The sequence below is a fragment of the Topomyia yanbarensis genome, chromosome 3 (genome assembly GCF_030247195.1).
Source record: "Topomyia yanbarensis strain Yona2022 chromosome 3, ASM3024719v1, whole genome shotgun sequence".
Taxonomy (NCBI): domain Eukaryota; kingdom Metazoa; phylum Arthropoda; class Insecta; order Diptera; family Culicidae; genus Topomyia; species Topomyia yanbarensis.
The window spans coordinates 270782336-270802739 of NC_080672.1; the positions used below are offsets into that span (position 1 = coordinate 270782336).

General features: G+C 39.2%; 1 protein-coding gene across 1 annotated transcript in view; it reads left to right on the plus strand.

The window, feature by feature from the left end:
* The window catches only part of LOC131690213 (uncharacterized), a 43117-nt gene extending 23373 nt beyond the window's left edge, over positions 1–19744 (plus strand). Inside the window, exons 2-4 of the mRNA XM_058975796.1 lie at positions 18533–18685; positions 18758–19021; positions 19082–19744. Of these exons, the coding sequence (XP_058831779.1) occupies positions 18533–18685; positions 18758–19021; positions 19082–19716 (1052 nt within the window). The 3' untranslated portion in view covers positions 19717–19744. The remainder of the gene's footprint in view (positions 1–18532; positions 18686–18757; positions 19022–19081) is intronic.
* The last annotated feature ends 660 nt before the right edge of the window (positions 19745–20404 follow it).

The following is a 20404-nucleotide window of genomic DNA, read 5'->3' on the forward strand; positions in this document are numbered from 1 at the left end:
CGGGGAACCCGCCAAGTTCCTAAGCTAATATCACACCCATTCCCCAACGAATTCTTTACCGATTTTTACAAACTTGATTTCAAATGAAAGATACAGTAATGCCATTGACTGCTGCTGAATTTCATTCGGTTCTGACTCTTGCTTCCGGAGTTACAGGGGTGTTAGTAAGGATACACTGGAATTTCCCATATAAATCGGTACAATCGTAATACCTCAGAGGCTAAAAACTATTGAAATGGTCACCAAATTACTTCTAATCGCAGATCTAGATCACTGATTGCCAATCAAACATTCTTTGAATATATTGTCCACTATCGACGATTCCGGAAGTCCGGAATTCCGGGCATATTCCACAATTAAAGTCAAATCGGTTCTTCGGTGATGACTGAACCGATTTTCTCAAACCAAGTCTCAAATGGAAGGCAAAATATGCAGTTGAGTATTGCGTCGCCGCCCCCCCCCCCGTCTTGCCCTTACACCTCCCTCCTTCATCACTCCCCTCCGCTTGGACCACCCTCACGCCCGCATTTCCTTCATCCATCCCGTATACCGAAATAAGATGAAGGATTTCTGACGCATCCTCCACTCCCACTCTACTAACCCCCCATTCCCTACACGTTCAAACCCATTCCACCAACCTTTCCAAATTATAATCACATGAAGATAACATTGAACTCATGCTTATTAAGGTAATTAAATACTATTCTTTTGCCTTTCTCATATAGAAAGTTTATGCAATTGCTCCAAAAACCGACTTTCTAACCGAGGCCCGGAGGGCCGAGTCTCATATAACATTCGACTCAGTTCGCCGAGATCGCAAAATATTTGTGTGTATGTATGTGTGTATGTATGTGTGTATGTATGCATGTATGTATGTGTGTGTGTATGTGCAGATTTGTTTACAAAATGTCCACATCGGTTTCTCGGAAATGGCTGAACGGATTTTTACAAACTAAGATTCAGATGAAAGGTATAATATTCCCATAGGTTGCTATTGAATTTCATTTTCAACCGACATCCTGTTCCGGATTACGAGTTGAAGAGTATGGTTACAAAACAAAATTTGTTGATTTGTCCACATCGGTTTCTCGGAATTTTCTGAACCGATTTGGCAAACTTGATTTTAAATGAAGCTCGCTCGGTCCATCAGCTGCTGTTGAATTTTGTATGGATCCGAGTTCTGGTTCCTGAATTACAGGGTGATACGTACGATCACGCAGCAAATCCCGATTCTAACGAATTCTGCGATGAATGTAAAAAGGTGAAATTTTTTCCAAAATGTAAACACAACTGTTGAATTTGTAGATCTAGGTCACCAACAGTCATTCAAAGTCTCTTTGGCCACACTGGCCACCATCGACGGATCCGGAAGCATCCAAATTCAGAATAACGGTTATATTGGTTTCTCGAAAATGGCTAGACCGATTTGGTCAACTTAGTCTCAAATAAAAGGTGTTGCGTCCCTGGAAACTGATATTAAATTCCATCCCCATCCGACTTCCGGCTCCGGAGTTACGGGTTGTGGAGTGCGATCACAAAGAAAACTCCGATTCAAACCGATACCGCGATGAATGCAAATAGGTGCTCTTATATATACTTACCAAGTGTAATAAGAATGAAAGACATTTCAATAATGTTATATTGTACGAACCAGCTATTAAATCATAGTTTGGAGAAATGAGAAAGGCACAATTGCACCTCTAGGTGGATTAAAACAGGTTTTTGTAATTGTATTTAATAACATTTTTTTGTTTTCTTATTGAAAAATTTTACCAAAAAATATTCACACAGATGAATTGATTCCCTAGAACTCGCTATCATATAGCTTTGCTACACGAATGGCGATTTTCGAACGATATATTTTGAAAGCAGTGTATTCAATATCTGATACGCCCTTTTAAATATCACTCTTGAATAAACAAATTTTGTTTAATAATGCAAAATACTTAGTCTCCCATAAAGATGAAACGTAAAAGGTTTCATCAGAATCGAAGATGGTCACCATTTTTGACGTAATTGAATCAAACTTGAAGGAATTGCTTCACAGCAGAAAACATCTGTCACGTTACATAAGATCAACTGTGTTTTCACAAAAATTAATAAAACTTTAAGCTTTTCACAATACAATTTCCAAAAGTAGACTCAAAATAGTAAGAAAAAATATAAGTTAGACATTGTATGCATGCTTTTAGTGTGGTCCACAAAACTTTTTCGAATTTTTGATCTGTCACGTTACAAGTTATATGGTTTCCATTACTTCACAATTGAAAATAAGCATTTATCCATATTCATCTCAATTTTTCAAGCAATATCATCAAACTTAAATTAGACTACGATGGAAAAATGTGGTTCCAGGCAAAAAGTTGAAAATATGGATTTTGTGTAAATTTTTATCTCCTTACGGTCTTTTAGTATTGCAAGTAGCATCAACTAACTTTTATAAATGACAGACATGGTTTTTTTCTGGGCTCACCATTAATATTTTTTAATATTAGAGGTTATATACATACGGAAAACAAACAGTTTGACGCAAAATTTGACAAAAAAAAATTCGCCTGTGGTTGCCATTTGCGGAGCCTTGACCATATACAAAGTTGTGGCGAAAAAGTGAGCTAAGTTCGTAATTTTTTTAAGTGTTTTATGCAAAGCTTATTTGAACAAGCGAAAGACAGTTCGTTGGTAGTACTATCGAAGATAGAAAAACCAAATTGAATTAAAAAAAAATTTCAAGGTTGTCGGAGTTATGGCCCATCCCCCGAAACGTGTTTTTTAGGCAGAGATTTGCGGTGAACGATCTGCAAGCCGAACCGCTCAACTGATTTCCAAACACTAAAAAGATTATTAAAGGGGCTCATTCTCACAGTCACGTCACTTGGTGACTAGAAGAAAATTTCCTTCTAGTCACTAGGTGACGTGACTGTGAGAATAAGACCCAGAAAAATGTATTGTGGTGTACTTAAACGGATCGGTTTTCTAATAGAATTTTTTTTTCCTTGCAAAAAACATGTTAACCAAAAAATTGTGTTTTTTGGTGTTCCAAATTTTAAACAAAAATTCATTACAATCCAAAAAAATGTGATAAAAAAGGAACCGTTCAAGTGCACGAGAATGTAAATACAAACAATTCAAAAAAAATTTATGAAGATCGGATGAATAATTTTTGTCATTTACGTACAAAACAAAAGCAGAGGGCCCTAGTGGGAATCCTGGGCTACGCCAAAGGTGACACGAATTGGTTCAGAGAATATATTTTAAAAGCGAAATGTTCCATGTTTTATAACTTTATGTGAACTTGTTGGTCGTGTGTATAAAAGTTATATGTATAAGCATTTAACTAGTACAGTTTAGTAGTAACTAATGTACTAATCGCAATATATGCTGCTATCTTCAGTTTAAAAACAGCTGAGGGATTTGATGTGAACCAAAATGTGTCATTCTTTCAAAGAATCGAAGTTACCACAAACATATTCATAACGCGAATTGATAACCAACCGAAATCATTGCTACAGAATCATTTATCATCGTACGCCTTAGTCAATCCGCAAATCCTAAATCGAATCAATCCGACACTTGGTTTCCTTTCGTGCAAATTATTCGCCTCCCTTGTAATTGAGTCGTAAAACATACTTCATCATTTTCGTTTCTCTGTGTCCTCAAACAGTAGTTAAATCACCGGCAGCCTCAGGCTCAGCTTACTCAGGGGCTTATTGGATATGACTTGCCAACCGAACCAGCCGAGCGTGGCAACCGCAGGCATAGCTGGTTCGACAAAGTCAAACAAGAGCATTTCTAACCTCTTCTCGCCTTCCGCCGGCCGTGCCGGTCTGACAGCCAGTAGAGTGAAGTGAAAGCGTTTCCCATCCATCCAAAGCGGGAGTAACGTGCGAAGAATACACGCCTTGCTTGCCAGCCTGCCATTGGACTAGGTTTCGTTCCATATCACAGTGAAGCGGCAGCCTTGGCTTGAATGCACAAAAACAAGATGACGGCGGTCGGGCGTTAGGACACGAAGCTTGAAAGGAAGTGTGATTATCTGGCCTGGCGTCATTACACAAGATTGAAGACTCCGCTGGGCTGGGAAGGCGTTAACGAGAACGATATTCAATGATTCTAGTCCGCCCGACCCCACCGCCAACATGTGAGAGGCGCGTTCCGAACATCATTTTTTGTTCTTCCTATGTTTGGATACTCCCAGACAAGATACACATGAAGCTGCTTCTACAGCGGGTTAAGAGTATGGCCTCTTCCATTAATCACGCTTGCGGCTTTGTTTGTTTAAGCATAAGTACAAGAGAAACAAACTCATGCTGCTATCGTGGTTCGATGCAGAACAAGAGGGAAATATGAAGTTTGCACAAGCTTGTTTATCAAGGGAAAAAATTACTTCGCATAATATGAGAGCGAGAGTGCTACGCACTTTTGCCGTATTGCGAACAATCGGCACATGAAAATGCTGAATTGATGGAAGAAACCGTCTCGTCAAGGACACGCCTTGCCTGTCAGAAACACCGTGACAGATTCTCTCTTACCAAGAGAACCCAATCTGGCATGATAGTACGTAGTTCCGGACAGTTCGGTGAATTTGGTTCTTTCAGTGCAATATAGATGCTATTTTCTTCTAACATGCAAAACATCACTGACGTAGTGAGAAGATTGGGGCAGACCAGAAAGAGTACATAATGTTTGCACTAAAATCGTTTCTGTAAACAATCTTCCTGGTAGATTTTCTGCGGTACCTTCCTGTTGGTATGAAGTTTTCACTGGTTCATCCACTATTGCAGATGACTTGCGAAATCAAATATTCCTTGGGAAGGTTGGACTTCTCTATCATACGAGCAATGAAGCGTCTTCTACGTCCTAAGTTTTGTCATCCATTATCACACAGGAATATTTAGTCAAATTCCAACGAAAAAAAATTTCGAGCAAGTTTCTATGAATTTTAATTCATTTTTTTGAGAGTTGTCCCTCTAGAGCTAGGTTCTTGGAAGGCGTCCCCGTCAGAATCAAATACTACAATCGCAAATGAGACGGGAAATGTCAGCGAGCCGTGATTATGAATGTGATATAGAGCGTAGAGCGTAGAGACATCGCGATCGCGTGCATTATCGCGAAGGGATCGAGCATTTGTACGATAACGCGATCGATCGCTGTGCTAACGTGTACGTAACTTCACGTTTATAAATTCTACTTTATGACCGTGTATCTTTCGCAAATTCTCGTGTCCTCTTCTTGGATGACTGTACGCGGATCGTGAATCTGATACCTAATTTTTGGTGCACGGTTCACATTCTGACAGGGAGTGAGTTACCCCATATCACTAGAGTTCCCGGTCATCTCGTCATGTCATGTCATCCAGTGGATATGAGAGCTTCTTAAATTGGTCCAATTGAAGGCATGCACTTAGACTGTTGGTACCAAGAATAGAGACTTCTGGAAGCGACCGATTCATGATCGTGCGAGCGCGGAGGTTTTTAGGTTCACGCTTGAGACCGCGTTTGAGAATTTATAAGCGCTGAAACGTTCACCTTATCACCGGGATCGTCGAAGCATTTGTATGTTAACGTGTTGGTCCCGTGTATGTGACTTCGAATGTATAAATTCGATTTTATAATCATGTGTCCATTCGCATATTCGTGTGTATTCTCGAATGATCTCGCGGATCGTGAATCTGATGCTTAATTTTCAAAGTATGGTACAGATGCTAGAAGAGAATCAGTTTCCCCATATCACTAAAATTCTCGGTGGTATCTCCATGGAACGTGTTGTCTAGTGAATATGACAGTCATTTTTTGATTGGTTCAACTGAAGGCATGAGTCCTGGCTGCTAGGACCGAGGATAGAGACTTCTAGACGTGATCGATTTATAATCGCGCAAGTAGTGGGTTAATACATGAGACCGCGTTTATAGGTGCTACAACGTCCCCTTAATTACCGGGGTGTTTTAATGTTGGTGAAATCGTGGACATAAGCATGTGTAGATGATTGCAATTGCATGTTCACGTTTGTAACCAGGTTTGTGTTATCGCGAAAGCTACGAGCGAGTGTACGTTTGTTCATATATGAGCAAATATGCAATTAATTGTGTTAGTGAGTGCTACTATGAATCTAATTTAGTAATAAAAGTATATCTCCGACACCCACCATAGATTTATGCCGAAACGTTCAACATGTACGAATCTTCTGTCGTTCACAACATATGTGACAGATGCCATGTCGGGCGGCCTTCAAACTGACGTTATCTACACGGACCTTTCAGCTGATTTTGACAAGATTAATCACGCTATTGCAGTGGAAAAGTTGGATAGACTTGGCTTTGGTACTAATATTCTCCGTTGGATGCAATCGTATCTCAGTGATCGTGGTATAGCAGTCAAGATAGGTGATTGTGTATCCGAAGAGTTCATTACTTCATCTGGTATTCCGCAAGGCAGCCATCTCAGTCCATTGATTTTTCTTCTGTATTTCAACGACGTTAACTTTTGTTTAGAAGGACAACGGTTGTCTTTCGCCGACGACCTCATGTTATACCATAGAATCCGGAATACTGATGACGCAGCTTTCCTTCAACGCCAACTGGAAACCTTTGTGGAATGGTGCGAGTTCAACCGAATGACCTTAAACCCCAAGAAATGTACGGTCATTACGTTCTCGAGGAAAAAAACGCCAATTCGATTCGATTACTGTCTAGCTGAATCCACGATTGACAGAGCGAATTGTGTCAAAGATCTCGGAGTTTTTCTCGATGAACAACTGACGTTTAAACAGCATAAAGGGCGAACACGAAATTATTGCGACACATTCAACAGGGCATAACTTTTTTACCATTGTGTAAAAATCAACCAAATTTTGCACACTTTCTCATTGATGTGTATTGTTTACATGCTGTCAAACTCGAAGTCGTGTTTTTCGATTCAACGAAAATGGAGGTGAACCAACGCGAGTCGAGAGAACAAATTCTTTCCAAACACCTGGAATTTCCTGACCTGTCGCACCGGCAGTTGGGAATAATGATTAAAGTAAATCCCAACGTCTCAAGCCGTGATTTGGCTAAAAAGATCTGGCTGTCGCAGAGCTACGTCCAGAATGCAAAGAAGAGAGCTGGACTACATACATACAAGATACAGAACTTCCTAAACCGCGATGAGCGGCAACAATCGACGGCTAAAACTCGGGCACGGAAGCTCTACGAGAAGATGCTGACAAAATATGGCTGCTGTGTGATGGACGACGAAACGTATAAAAAAGCCGATTTTAAGCAAATCCCGGGGTTGGAGTTTTTCACCGGCAAAAGCAAGTTCTATGTAGACGACAAATTTAAGAAGAAGAAAATGTCGAAGTTCGCCTCCAAATATCTCATTTGGCAGGCCGTCTGCTCTTGCGAACTGAGGAGTGAGCCTTTCGTGGCAAAGGGCACAGTAAATGGCGAGATCTACAAATCTGAGTGCCTCGAGAAGCGCCTTTGGCCGTTCTTGCAGCAGCACGACGAAGCTCCGCTATTTTGGCCAGATTTGACATCATGCCAATATTCTAAAAGTGTCCTGGAGTGGTATGAGGCCAATTCTGTCCATTTTGTTCCAAAGGACATGAATCCGCCAAACTGTCCGGAGCTGCGCCCGGTGGAGCAGTACTGGGCAATGATGAAGCCGGAACTTCGGAAGAGCAAGAAGACAGTCAAAGACGAGAAGGACATGTTAAGAAAATGGAAAAAAAACTGAGAAACTAGTACCGGATGACACTGTAAAGACTTTGATGGAGGGCATCAAGCGAAAATGCGTTCAATTTTACACTCAAGGCTCCATCGATTAACTTTTCTTTTGATTTTTTAAGTAAATATATGTATAAAACTACCCTAAAATTTTGGTTTGATTTTAAACATTATAAGAAAATTGGCATGACATTTTCGGTGTCGCAATAATTTCGTGTTCGCCCTTTATCAGCTATATTGTCGCAAAGGCATCACGCTGTTTGGGGTTCATAATGAGAATATCTAAGCACTTTTCAGATATTTACCGCTTGAAATCTCTTTACTGTTCACTCGTTCGATCAACTTTGGAATATTGTTCAGTTGTATAAAACCCTCATTATCTAATCGTTGTCCATCGAATTGAGACAGTACAGCGCAGATTTGTTCGGTTTGCCCTTCGTCGATTGCCTTGAAACAACCCTCACCAGCTGCCAAGTTACGAAAGCCGTGGTTTGCTGATTGGACTCGTTACATTGCAAGTGCGGCGGGATCTATTCCGTGCTATGTCGATTTCGGATATTTTGCAAGATCGAATTGACTGCCCCCAGCTTCTCAGTGCGATAAATATGAACGTTCGCCCTCGCGCCCTTCGTAATAATTTATTCCTCCGATTACCTCTTCGCCGGACTAACTATGGAGTTAACGGTGCCATCATTGGTTTGCAGCGGACCTTCAACACTTTGACTTTTTGAATAGATTCAGAAATTATCATTAGGACCACACTGTGCCTGTTGATATTAATTATAAATAAATAAAAGTAATAAATGAAATCATAACATGCCCATTAAAGAATAAAGATTCAAAGAGATTGATTAGCAGTGTATAAATTGACCGATACTCTTTTGGTACACATGAGTAATGGAACAGCAAAGTTTTAGAAGTAGAAAAAAAAACTAATGAAGTCGAAGAGAAGAATATATGTGAAATGCAATCAAACTACTTTAACTCGTCTAAATGCTGTAAATGATGTTTATTTACCGGAAACGATAATTGTGTTCTGTTAGAATTTTATCGTGCTATGCTGACCGGGAATGGATGACTCACGTACGTCGGTAAATTAATCGAATGAATGGAATCGAATGCACAAATTGAACACCACTATTCTATCATATATGCCAGTTCTGCATGAATTCCCAGACCCAGCTGTCACAAATACTTAGACGAACACATACACAGATAGACATACGACTAGCACATAACAATTGTACACTTGTACTAAAAACTACAATTATTACGAATCAACCAATAATAGGCTTAGGTTTTTCTTGTTTTTGTTAGCTTGTGCACGATGACGATACCAACCGATAAATGGACACACAATGACCACCACTGTGAGCCCCGTGCACCAACACTGTCATTAAACTGTGGAACAATGTCTCAAAACACGGTCTACAATAAAAGTTAATCTACGTCAACCAACCAATCGGCCACGCCAACGAGCACAGGTTACTGACTGAGCGTTCGTTAGAGCTGGTGCAGAGGATGAAAAATCACAAAATATAAAAAAGGCCCATAACCCCTCTCGGTCCCCTCGATGCACCACTATCGAGGTGTAACGTAATAATTATCTTAACAAAATGTATGTCAGAGGTTCTATAGCACTGATGCACGTAGTGGCGTAGTCAGAAATTTTGGCTTGGGGGGGGGGGGGGTTGATGGAAATCAAAAATGCTAAAACTTAATATGAGTTTGATACATTATTGAAAATTTAGGAACATAAGTAGTCTAACAGGTGGCATTCCAGTCTACAAACAAGAAGAATCAACATGGAATAGTTTTCAAACCTCTATAAATTATTTTTTGTATAATATGTCAATGAAGTCAACAATTACGATCTTTTAAAGGAGGATAAATGCTTAAAAACATTTTCAACGTTCAAGATCAACTTATTTAATAATCCTTGACTTTGAAGGTTTGACAACTTCGGGAAGTTAAAACAGCGCATGCTTTGATATAAAAATTTTAGTGATTAATTCTCATAGAGGTAATTATGAAGAAGTACCTCTTCAAAAATATTAAGAGGCATGGTGCCTTCAGCAAAGTTGTTGATAATGTCATTTTAAACAATTTTGTTGAAAATATGAAGGCTACATGAATGCAGCATATCGCGATATAAATGAACAGGCTATTTTTCTTCTCAGTGAAGGTAAATGTAGGAGAAAACTATTTTTTCTAACCTACAGAGAATTTTTTTTTAAACAATCATTGCGAGTTGAGAACATAAAACCTATAACTAAACTAATTTATAGTTATGGATCTTGCATTTCGACTTCATCTCATCAGAATCCGACACTAACTTAGTGACAGGACTAAGCTAGCGCCGAATTGATGCTAGCTCCAAAAAACGGAAATACTCTTTGTGTTTCTGGGCAAACCCCTGGTCCTATTAATATTTGGGAATTTTATTAAGCCAGTTCTCTTAAATACATCTTTTTTGTAAGCTTCAGAGACTCATACATTGAATGCAATGTGAATTTATTGTTTAATTACCGCAGAAGAGATTTATCAAATACAGAAACTTGTAAAGATTTTCTACTACTAAATAGTGACGGCGCCGGTGGTTGAGTGGTAAGCGTGGCCGCCACTCATTCCAGTTGGCCTGGGTGGGTCCAATTCCAGCCGAGGTCGTTGAGATTTTTCTGAGGTGAAAAATCTGTGGTCACGTCTTCCTTCGGAAGGGAAGTAAAGCCGTTGGTCCCCGGTCCATGAAATTGGTGGATCGATATCTAGTCCAAGTAGTGGAATCACCTCTCTGGCGTTGGTAAAGAAGAAGTATATCCAACTTCTATACTCTACTAACAAAAATATCCTCCTCCCGTGATACTTGTGGAGTGCGTAGTAGTATATACGGCTTCTAGCAAAAGCAAGTATCGGACTAACCATTCATTCCCTTTCCTTCCGCGATCTTAGAAACACTTTAGGATTACCAGGAGTTGCACATTGAAAGATGTTTCGCTAATCCCAAGCATAATTATCAACTGATTCCTTGTGCAACTTCAGCTAGTCCCGATCGATAACGAAGTAGCAGCCAGGGGTGGTCGCACAAGCTCAAGCTCAAGCTTTTCTACTACTATATAGTAGTAGAAAACCTTTACAACAAGTTATTCTGAAATGACTGTATTTGATAAAGCTCTTCTGCGGTAATTAACCAATAAATTCACATTGCATTCAAGCTATGAAATAGTATTTTCGAAAACTTTGCTGGGGACATTAAGTCTCGACCCAAATTTGCTTGGAGAGTAAATTCTCTATAATTACTTCTAGGAGGATTAACCGCCAACATTATTTTATCAGCAGATGAACAGTTTTACATTTTTAAATTTGGCAATGTTACTTAACATCAGGCCCGTAGCCAGGATTTTGTTTCGGGAGGGGCTTAAAAATTATTGCATAAATGTATTAATTCTGATGATTTGAGATAGTCACTGGAAACTGAACGTAATTATGAAAAGTGAAAACCAAGGAGTTTTTATTGTCAGGTGATTCGATGCTTAAAAATTACGATCAGCCATGTTGGTTTTAGAAACGACAGCTAACAACATTGTTTACTAGTTCTCTCCATATGTTTGCTTGGATTTCAGCTGGTAAACAAAGTTGTTCGCTGTCATTTTTCTTCCCCGCAGCCTGCTGCACACTTTCCTCACTCCTCACCTACTTACTGCCAAAGACGAATCACCTTAGAACTCTAAGCACATTGGTGAAAACTATTCCAAAACTAAGACAATAGACACTAAAAAACCCAAAAAGTATGTTGTCTGTTACAAGAAAGGCTATAGTGTATCGACGAATTTGATTATTATTAATTTAGAAATTCCTCTGGTTACAAAAATGAATATTTTAGAGTTTAAAGTATTTAGGGCTGCTAGAAAATGCTACGCATTCTAGATTGCACGTTTACAAGGTGTAGAAGATGCTAAATTGGAATGAGTAGAAAAATATACAAAAACCCGTCTCACGAAACTTTACACGCATTTGCTAATCTGGAGAACGAAACCAACGTCAAGGTTATCTCCATGGATAGGAATGTATCAATGTGAAATCCAAGTTTACGGTTGCAAAGGATGTCCGCACAAAGTAAATGTCAAAATTTTCTTCAAATCTTCTGATAAGGCAGGCGATTTGTAGATGAGGAAAATAGGTTTAACTCCTATTTTCATGATCAGGCGTCTTGCTACTATTACTAGTTCTCTGACTTCATCCGAAGTTTGCGTTAACTCAACTTTATGAAATTTTTAATTTAAATGATCTCTATGGATTATGTCGTAATCATAACAATCCTGAGAAAAACACATGTTTTGCCTTTCTCATATAGAAAGTTTATGCAATCACTCTAAAAATCGTCAACCTAATCCCGGCCGAGAGAGCCGAGTGTCATATGCCATTCGACTGAGTTCGTCGAGATCGGAAAATGTCTGCGTGTATGTATGAGGGGTTGCTACCCTAAAAATTAAAATTATTTTAAAATTTCTTAACACGTTGAAAATTTTCGGCAGGGTCCGGACTCACCGGATCTTCCTCCTTGATCCGCCATGCCATGGAATTGTAGTTTGGACAAATGAGAAAGACACAATTGCACCACTAGGTGAATTAAATCAGGCTTTTTTTCATTTTACTCTCGTGGAGAATGGGTTAAAGACTATCTTCGACAATATTATCAGGCAAGTGAGAATAACTATCTATTTATTTATCTATTTAAGTAAGTTCATTTTAGATACTCTTTATATCATTGGACTTACGAATTAAAAGTATCGTAGACTGATTTTCCTAGGTCCCTGAAACTAAAAGTCAAAATGTAAAGTGAGTGCAAAAAACTACTGATTTCACTACAAAGCAAGAATAAGAACCTTAGCTTTATTGACTTTCAGCGATCTTGCAAAACCGTTCGAACTTGAGAATATTACCTAAATTAAGTAAATATTAATTGTTAATATTATTGAACATTTGAAGGTTTTATTTCGGAATTCATGGGTTTTTGGACAATGTAAAATATATATTTCAATGATTTAATCTACTAATGGGAACTACCCAGAATTTAATCTACTGAGTGAAACTGCTCAGAACTTGTTCACTAATCGAAAGAAAATTAGTTAGCACTGGTTAGCGAAGGCTTCTAACTTACGTAAAATTTGGTAAATATAACATTGATGACACCACCAAAAAAACTAGAAACTTTAAACTTATAAGCTTAATAATTTCAGCATCACTTGCTTCCGACACATGGAAGATGACACATCGCACTTACATCTAATTTTCCGAAGAGGCTTTCTTTTAGAGTTGTCTGTTTTTAAATTACAGCAAATTATTCGTTTCCTGTGAAACTTTAGCGAAACTTTTTGTCAATTCGTTGAACAAATATGTGGACACTCATCTGCTCAGTAATTGGTTTGTTTTTGAATAAAAATAAATAGCTCTTGATTTTTTACAATCATCATCAAGATTGGAAGAGATGTATAACTTCATGAAGAAAGTTTTAATGTTTGTCTGATTACAGGTTTGTTTTACCACTGTTTGGGAAAAAGTTTCAATTAAAGTTGTTGCACCTAACGCATCAAAGTTGTACGGAAGACGAAATTTATTTATTTATTTATTTATTTATTCATTTATTTTATTTCATCTGACCTACATGGTCTACATGAAATATAGAATGAGGAAAAGCCCATTTGGAGTCCATCAAACAACCTCCAAATGCGCGTAAAAACCTCATTATTTTTTCACATATACATATTAAACAATATTACACATTACATTACATAACATTACATTACATTACAATGTGTTACTAATAATACATCTAACAAATCAAAATCACTATCTAAATCACATCTTATGCACTAAGTTAACCGTTTAAGCCTATTTTTAAAAACGTCACTTGATACAGAGAAGTCAAAACATTCATAAACATTATTAAATACGCTACACATCGCCCTTATGGGTTCATTCTGTCCATAATCAGTACTTTGATAGTCAAGTCTTAAAAAATTCCACGATCTTATACTTCTAGCGGGCACATTTACATTAATTTGAGAAAGTATATTTGGGGCATCTATTTCACCAGTTAGAACTTTCCCTACAAACACGGCTCTGGATATATTTCGCCTTTTTGAAAGAGGGTCCATGTCGAGCAGACGACAGCGTTCAATGTAAGGTGGCAACTCTATCGGGTTGCGCCATGGCAGGGTTTTAAGGGCATATCGGAGAAACCTAGCTTGTATAGATTCAATTCTGGTAATCCAGACATTTGTGTACGGGCACCAAATGATAGCTGAAGCTTCCAGGATGGAGCGTACAAGAGAGAAGTACAGTGCTCTCAGACAGTATGGGTCAGTAAACTCTTTGGCTATTCTAATGATAAAACCAAGGTTCCGGTTGTCTTTCGCAATGATGTGGGAATAGTAATCTCTAAACGTCAATTTAGAATCCAGCTGTACACCAATGTCCCTGACAACTGACACTCTATCCAGTAGTTTCCCTGAGATAGTATAACACAACAAAATTGGATTTTTTTCTGCGCGTAAAAGAAATTACTGAGCTATTGGATACACTGATAGTCAACCGATTTCGAGTGCACCAGTTACAAAATTCATCTAGTTGTCGCTGTAGTTCAATGCAGTCCAATTCAGATCGTACAATAAGAAACAGTTTAAGGTCATCTGCATAGATAAGTTTGCATCCTGGTGGAAGGACATTACAAACGTCATTGAAGAACAAGGAGAACAGCAAGGGTCCAAGATTACTACCCTGGGGCACACCTGATAAGTTTATAAAGTTATGTGACTCAACATTTCCTAGTTTGACAGATAAGGTACGGCCTACAAGATATGATTTAAGCCACTTGTTGAAGTTGAGTGAGGCACCCAATCTGTCTAACTTCGCCAGTAGGAGCGAGTGATCAACACTATCGAACGCTGCTTTGAGATCTGTGTAAATAGTATCCACTTGTGCTCCGCATTCAATACTTTTAATACAATGTGAAGTGAATTGTGCTAAATTTGTGGATGTTGATCTACCTGGGAAGAACCCGTGTTGATCTGTTGATATATATGTTTTGGCTTCCCGGAACAATACATCGCTTACTAAAATTTCAAATAACTTGGACCCCGCACAGAGAGAGGTTATGTCCCGATAATTTTCTATGTCCTGCTTATCACCTTTTTTAAAAACAGGAAACATAACCGATTTTTTCCAACAAAGAGGAAACGTCCCTTGCGACAAAGATAGATTGAAAATCATCTTTAGGGGAGCGGAAAGGACACTCGCACATCTTTTTAAAATAATGGCAGGAATCCCATCAGGACCAGCCGAAGTCGAAGATCTCAATTTATCAATAGCAGCAACAATGTCTTCCTCCGTAAAATGGATGTTACCTAGGTCCATCACGCCCCTGGGAACATCTCGTAGTCCGATTTCAATCTGTTCTGGAGTAGTCGGAACTGTTTCAAATGCACTCGAAAAATGTTTTGCAAACAGGTTACAGATACCGCGACTCGTGCTAGAAGTTTCATTTGCCAAAGTCATACTAGAAGGAAGTCCACTCTCTTTACGCTTCTCATTTACAAAAGACCAGAAACGTTTGGGATTTCGCTCAAGGTCAGATTGCGTTTGTAATACATGCCGAGGGTATATGAAGCGGTTATAAGCTTTGTAATTGTTGCTAGCATATATGAATTCCCGCTTTGTATTGGGATTTCGTCGGTTGGTGTAGTGCCGAAGCGCGGCTGCCCTCAGTCGTTTAAGTTCTCGGAGACGTCGATTGGACCAAAGTGGTTTTGGTTTAGGACGCGGGGCTGGGACATATATTTCAAACAGTTGGGTCAGGTTCGATGAGAACTTTTCTACTGCGTCATTTACATCGGTTGCGTTATTGAGCAAAGTCACCCAGTCAATCGTTTGCAGTGAGTTGTTGAGTCCAGGAAAATCGGTTTTTGAAAAGTTATACTTCAAATCGTCAAGAATCTCGTCAAAAATAACCTGTCCAGGACAGGTCTGCTCAAATAACAGGGGAGGGTGATGCGAATCTATTTCAACGAGTGGCTCATCTGCACGATAGACATGGCAGTTCTTGTATGCATCTTCATTTACAAACAGAAGATCTAACGTGCGATTTAGTCTGTTCGTGATGGTACACATTTGCAGCATGTTGAGTAATGACATCCCGTCTAGTAAAGCAACGCTAGATCTCGAAAGGGATGAGTCGTAATGCTCGGCGTAAGCATAACCGAAAGAAGTCGTTTTCCATACAAGACCAGGCTGGTTGTAATCTCCAAATAACAAATGAGAAGCTTGGGGTTCTAGCGAATTAGCAATGTCAAGTGCGGATTGAATATGGTTCTGAATAACGTTTATGTTATCTGCGGAGTCCGGAGGGAGGTATACGACGCCCACGCATGTGTTAATACCATGGCTATTAAGGTTTACCCAGAGTTGTTCTACGCCGTTACTGTTAAAACTTTTTTGTTTAGATGCTAACCGATTAGAAACAGCTATAAGTACACCCCCGCCCCTTTTTTTTTTTATCAAAAACGACTGGGTCACGATCGTTACGATAGACCGTATATCTACGTCCAAACAGCTGCAGGGAATTGATTTCGTCGTTCAGCCATATTTCTGTCAGGATAATGACATCGTGCTCTGCGTCGGTTACAGCTACGAACAGCTCATCGATCTTTGTGCGTAGTCCTCTCACGTTCTGGTAGTATATTCTGAGCTGGGAACGGGAATTCATTTGAAGGGAGGCAGTATCTGTATGCCTAGCTTCGGAGGAACATATACATTCCTGGCATTTACCTGGAGAAACAGTCGTGGTGTCTTCATAATTTGAGTCAAGGATAGCTAGGTGGAATTCAGCTACGGAGTCGGAAGTATGTTGTCCAAAGGTAGACTGGAACCGAAAATTACTTTGAGGGGGTGCAGTATCAAAAGTAGCTTCGAGAGGACATATACTCTCTTTGGCTTTACCTGGAGAAACAGTCGTGAGGTCATCATAATTTAGATTGCAGATGGTTTGATGAATATCAGCTACGGAGTCGGGAGTGTGTTGTCCAACGGTAGACTGGAACCGAAAATTACTTTGACGGGATGCTGTATCAAGGGTAGCTTCGAGAGGACATATACCCTCTTTGGCTTTACCTGGAGTAACAGAAAGTAATCCGTTCAGATATCCTGGTATGCTGGTCAACGGTAATTGCTATTCGTCACGACTAATTTGCTGACGCTTTCTTTCAACAAGCTTCCTATACACAGCGCATTCGAAACTGTGGGCTGCATGTTTTGTCTCCAGATTCAGCTACCGGTCCCTATTCATCTGAGCGCAATTCGCACAGCAAAGTAATTCTGATGCACATTCTGCTGTAATGTGGTCCCCTGCGCATTTAGAGCAGACCTGAGAGTTTTTGCATTCAGTACTCTTATGTCCATACGCACAGCATTTAAAGCAACGTACTATTCCAAAACACTCAACCACTCTACATCTTTCCCAGCCAATGTTTACACGCCCTAACTTGAGCATGGTCTCAAACGAATCAGCATTCACTTCAATCACATAATTATATGCTGTGTAATCATTCCGCTTAGTTTTAAATAACGTTATGAGTTTTAACTCTGTTAAGTTCACTGATTCATTTTGTTCTTCCAGGCTATTTTTTCCATGCTAATTATAGTAACAGTTTATTTTATTCTTCAGACAAGGCACACAATATAAAAGTTACTATTTTTGTCGTTCGCTTCGCACTGGCTCGAGCAAAAGCATAAAGTACACTGAATTTCGTAACCATTGGTGGTTATAAATAGCCTTCTTCAACTTTTTCTCAATAATTTGTTCAAACCAAGCAACAAATTCTGTTAAAAGTAGCCGGTTTTTTAAATTTATTTTTAAAAATTTCGGGAAGGGCTTTAGCCCCCTAGCCCTCCCTTTGGCTACGTGCCTGCTTAACATCGAAATTTAGAGTTTCGAATGAATACTTTTCTCCACTATTCAAGCTCACAACTTGACTACGAGTCCTAGTATCTAGTACACTAAATATTAGTATACCATTCAATACAACACTCAACTATACACCATTAATAGTCACTAACTTGAAATATATTGAAATATTTATTAATTCCAATCCTACTTAGAGGCTATTCATATAGTTGATAATGCAACAAAAATCAACCTTTTATTTATTTTTTTTATCAAGGAGTCCTGTGAGGTTGAAGCCTTCAATTAAATAAACAAACAACAAAAATCAAATGCTCATAAAAATCGATCCTGATCTGCTAGAGATATACTGTAAAGTTTTCGGTGAGAAAGTTAATCAACCATTCAAACTTAGCATCCCGTTCGAAAAATTGTCTCTAATCCATATTTTGGAGCATCTTTCCAAAAATGAACTCACTTATTTTATTTTTCGGCTATGAGATAGTTACAAGATCTCCTTCCCACAATTTTCCAAATGTTCTCATGACGCTTTAATAACGGTTTTCAATGTAGTGATCAGAGAATATTTTTCCAAAAGTATTTTGTAGAATATTTAATTAAATTCGTCAGCATCAAATATTTTTTTCAATCCGATTAATTTCGGTTTGGGGGGGGGGGAGAGGTTTAACCTGGCTACGCCATTGAGTGCACGTAATATGTTTGATGATGTTTGCAATATCGTGGAAATGTAAACCTAACCAACTAGGTATATCTAGTAGTTATAATAATAAGCTTCCTGAACATTTCTCCAAAGCATCGTAGACACCAAAAAAATATATTCAACGCAAGAACATAAGTTTACCATTAATAACTTTTTGTCTATTTCAAAATAGTTCTTCCTATTTTTACTGTCTACCAATGGGGACAAGGATTATGTTCTGCTTCATCCGGTGAGTATGGATCTTGCCAACCGAACAATGAATGTATCCTGAGAGGTGGCATTCCTGCTGGACCTTGTGCGGGCGGTTACGGAACATGTTGCATTTGTAAGTCATATTTTAGCTTTGCCCAAAAAAAAACAAAAATGCGCCACAAAACAGTCCCTTTTTAATTTCTAGTCATGTCTTCCTGCGGAGGAGTTGCTCGAGAGAATGGAACCTACTTCGTGAATCCAAACCATCCGGATACTACCGATGGGACGGGAAGCTGCCAGCTGACGGTTCTAAAAATGCATCCCGACATCTGTCAAATTCGACTAGATTTTGACCAGTTTTCCATTAACGGACCGGAGATGAGCAACCATATCTGTAACAGCGATCAGTTCCTTGTTTCTGGAGGCAGTCCTGCACCAACTATTTGCGGGACGACAAGCGGAGATCACAGTGAGTTTTGCTGTACATTTACTATTCCTATCGCATACCAATTAAGACATTTTTCAACAGTGTACATCGACGCCGGCATGGGGCAAAGTAATCCCATTATCCTGACGGTGATCACAAGTGGACCCAGCTATCCGCGATCTTGGAGAATCCGAATCTCTCAAATGCCCTGCGGAGCTATCTCGAAAGCGGAACAAGGGTGCTTACAATATTTCACCGGCGTGAGCGGACGGATCAAAAGCTTTAACTTTGATACGACTAGCGGTCGACAGCTGTCAAATCAAGACTACAGTTTGTGTATTCGGACGGAACGAAACTTTTGCAGCATACACTACACGGCATGTCCGGATATGAATCGTAATCGTTCCCGGACTTTCACATTGTCTGGTAACAGCAACAGTGCCGTTCAGGCAATGGTCGGTGGAGGCACCCAAGGAACGCCGAATTCATGTACTAACGATTGGTTGATGATTCCCTGCGCAAAGGTGGCCGATCGGTTGCCGATGGCCAGCACCTGCGAAGATAAGATCTGTGGAGGTACTTTCAATGCCGAGGTAAGTTCGATCGAAAGGACGGTAGTATCCACGATAAGGCCGTTCCGGCTTGCCTTCCATACGGATTCGATAGAGGCGCCAGTGGATGTGGACAACAGGGGATTCTGTTTGGACTATGTTCAGCAGCCCTGCACTAGTAACTGAATATAAATAGATATCAAAAAGCTGTCAACGTGTGTATTATTTATTCGAAAACAGCCATTTCACGAATGCTTTGTGAATCTTACTGCATACCTAATTCAACTTGAGAAACCTCACCACATTTTCAAACGCTGATTGATGCTATGAACCAGTTTCGTTAACCGGGAGCAGAGTATATTTATCGAAATATTTAATCTAATTTCAAATCATAATAGATGTACAGACCAAAAAAACTTCACTATCAAGTTCAACTAGATGCTTAACGCACAATGCTTAATTTGATTAATGATACCGACCTTACGTAACACTTTAGCCAACAACCACATAAATTGGATTGGTAAACTTGAATTTGTTTTGTCGATTGAAATGTGTGTCAAAAGCATTTTCCTGTTCTCCGTAGCGTGAAGCAAACAGAGAGTGATCAACGATACAGAAAGAGAGCCATTGTAAACATCATTGTATACGTCAATGAAGATTATATTATTACTAACTAGTTTTATAGAGAAAGCGGTATAATTCAATACACGCATTTGATGAATTGTGGTCCTTCCAAAAAGTAGGTGAAGCATCAACACCAGGGTTGTTAACGTTGAATTTAACTTTACCACCGATAACGATGAATTCAGTGCTAATACTGACGTTGAATTTCACGTTAATTTCATTGTCATCGTCAACGCACTTCGTTGAATAC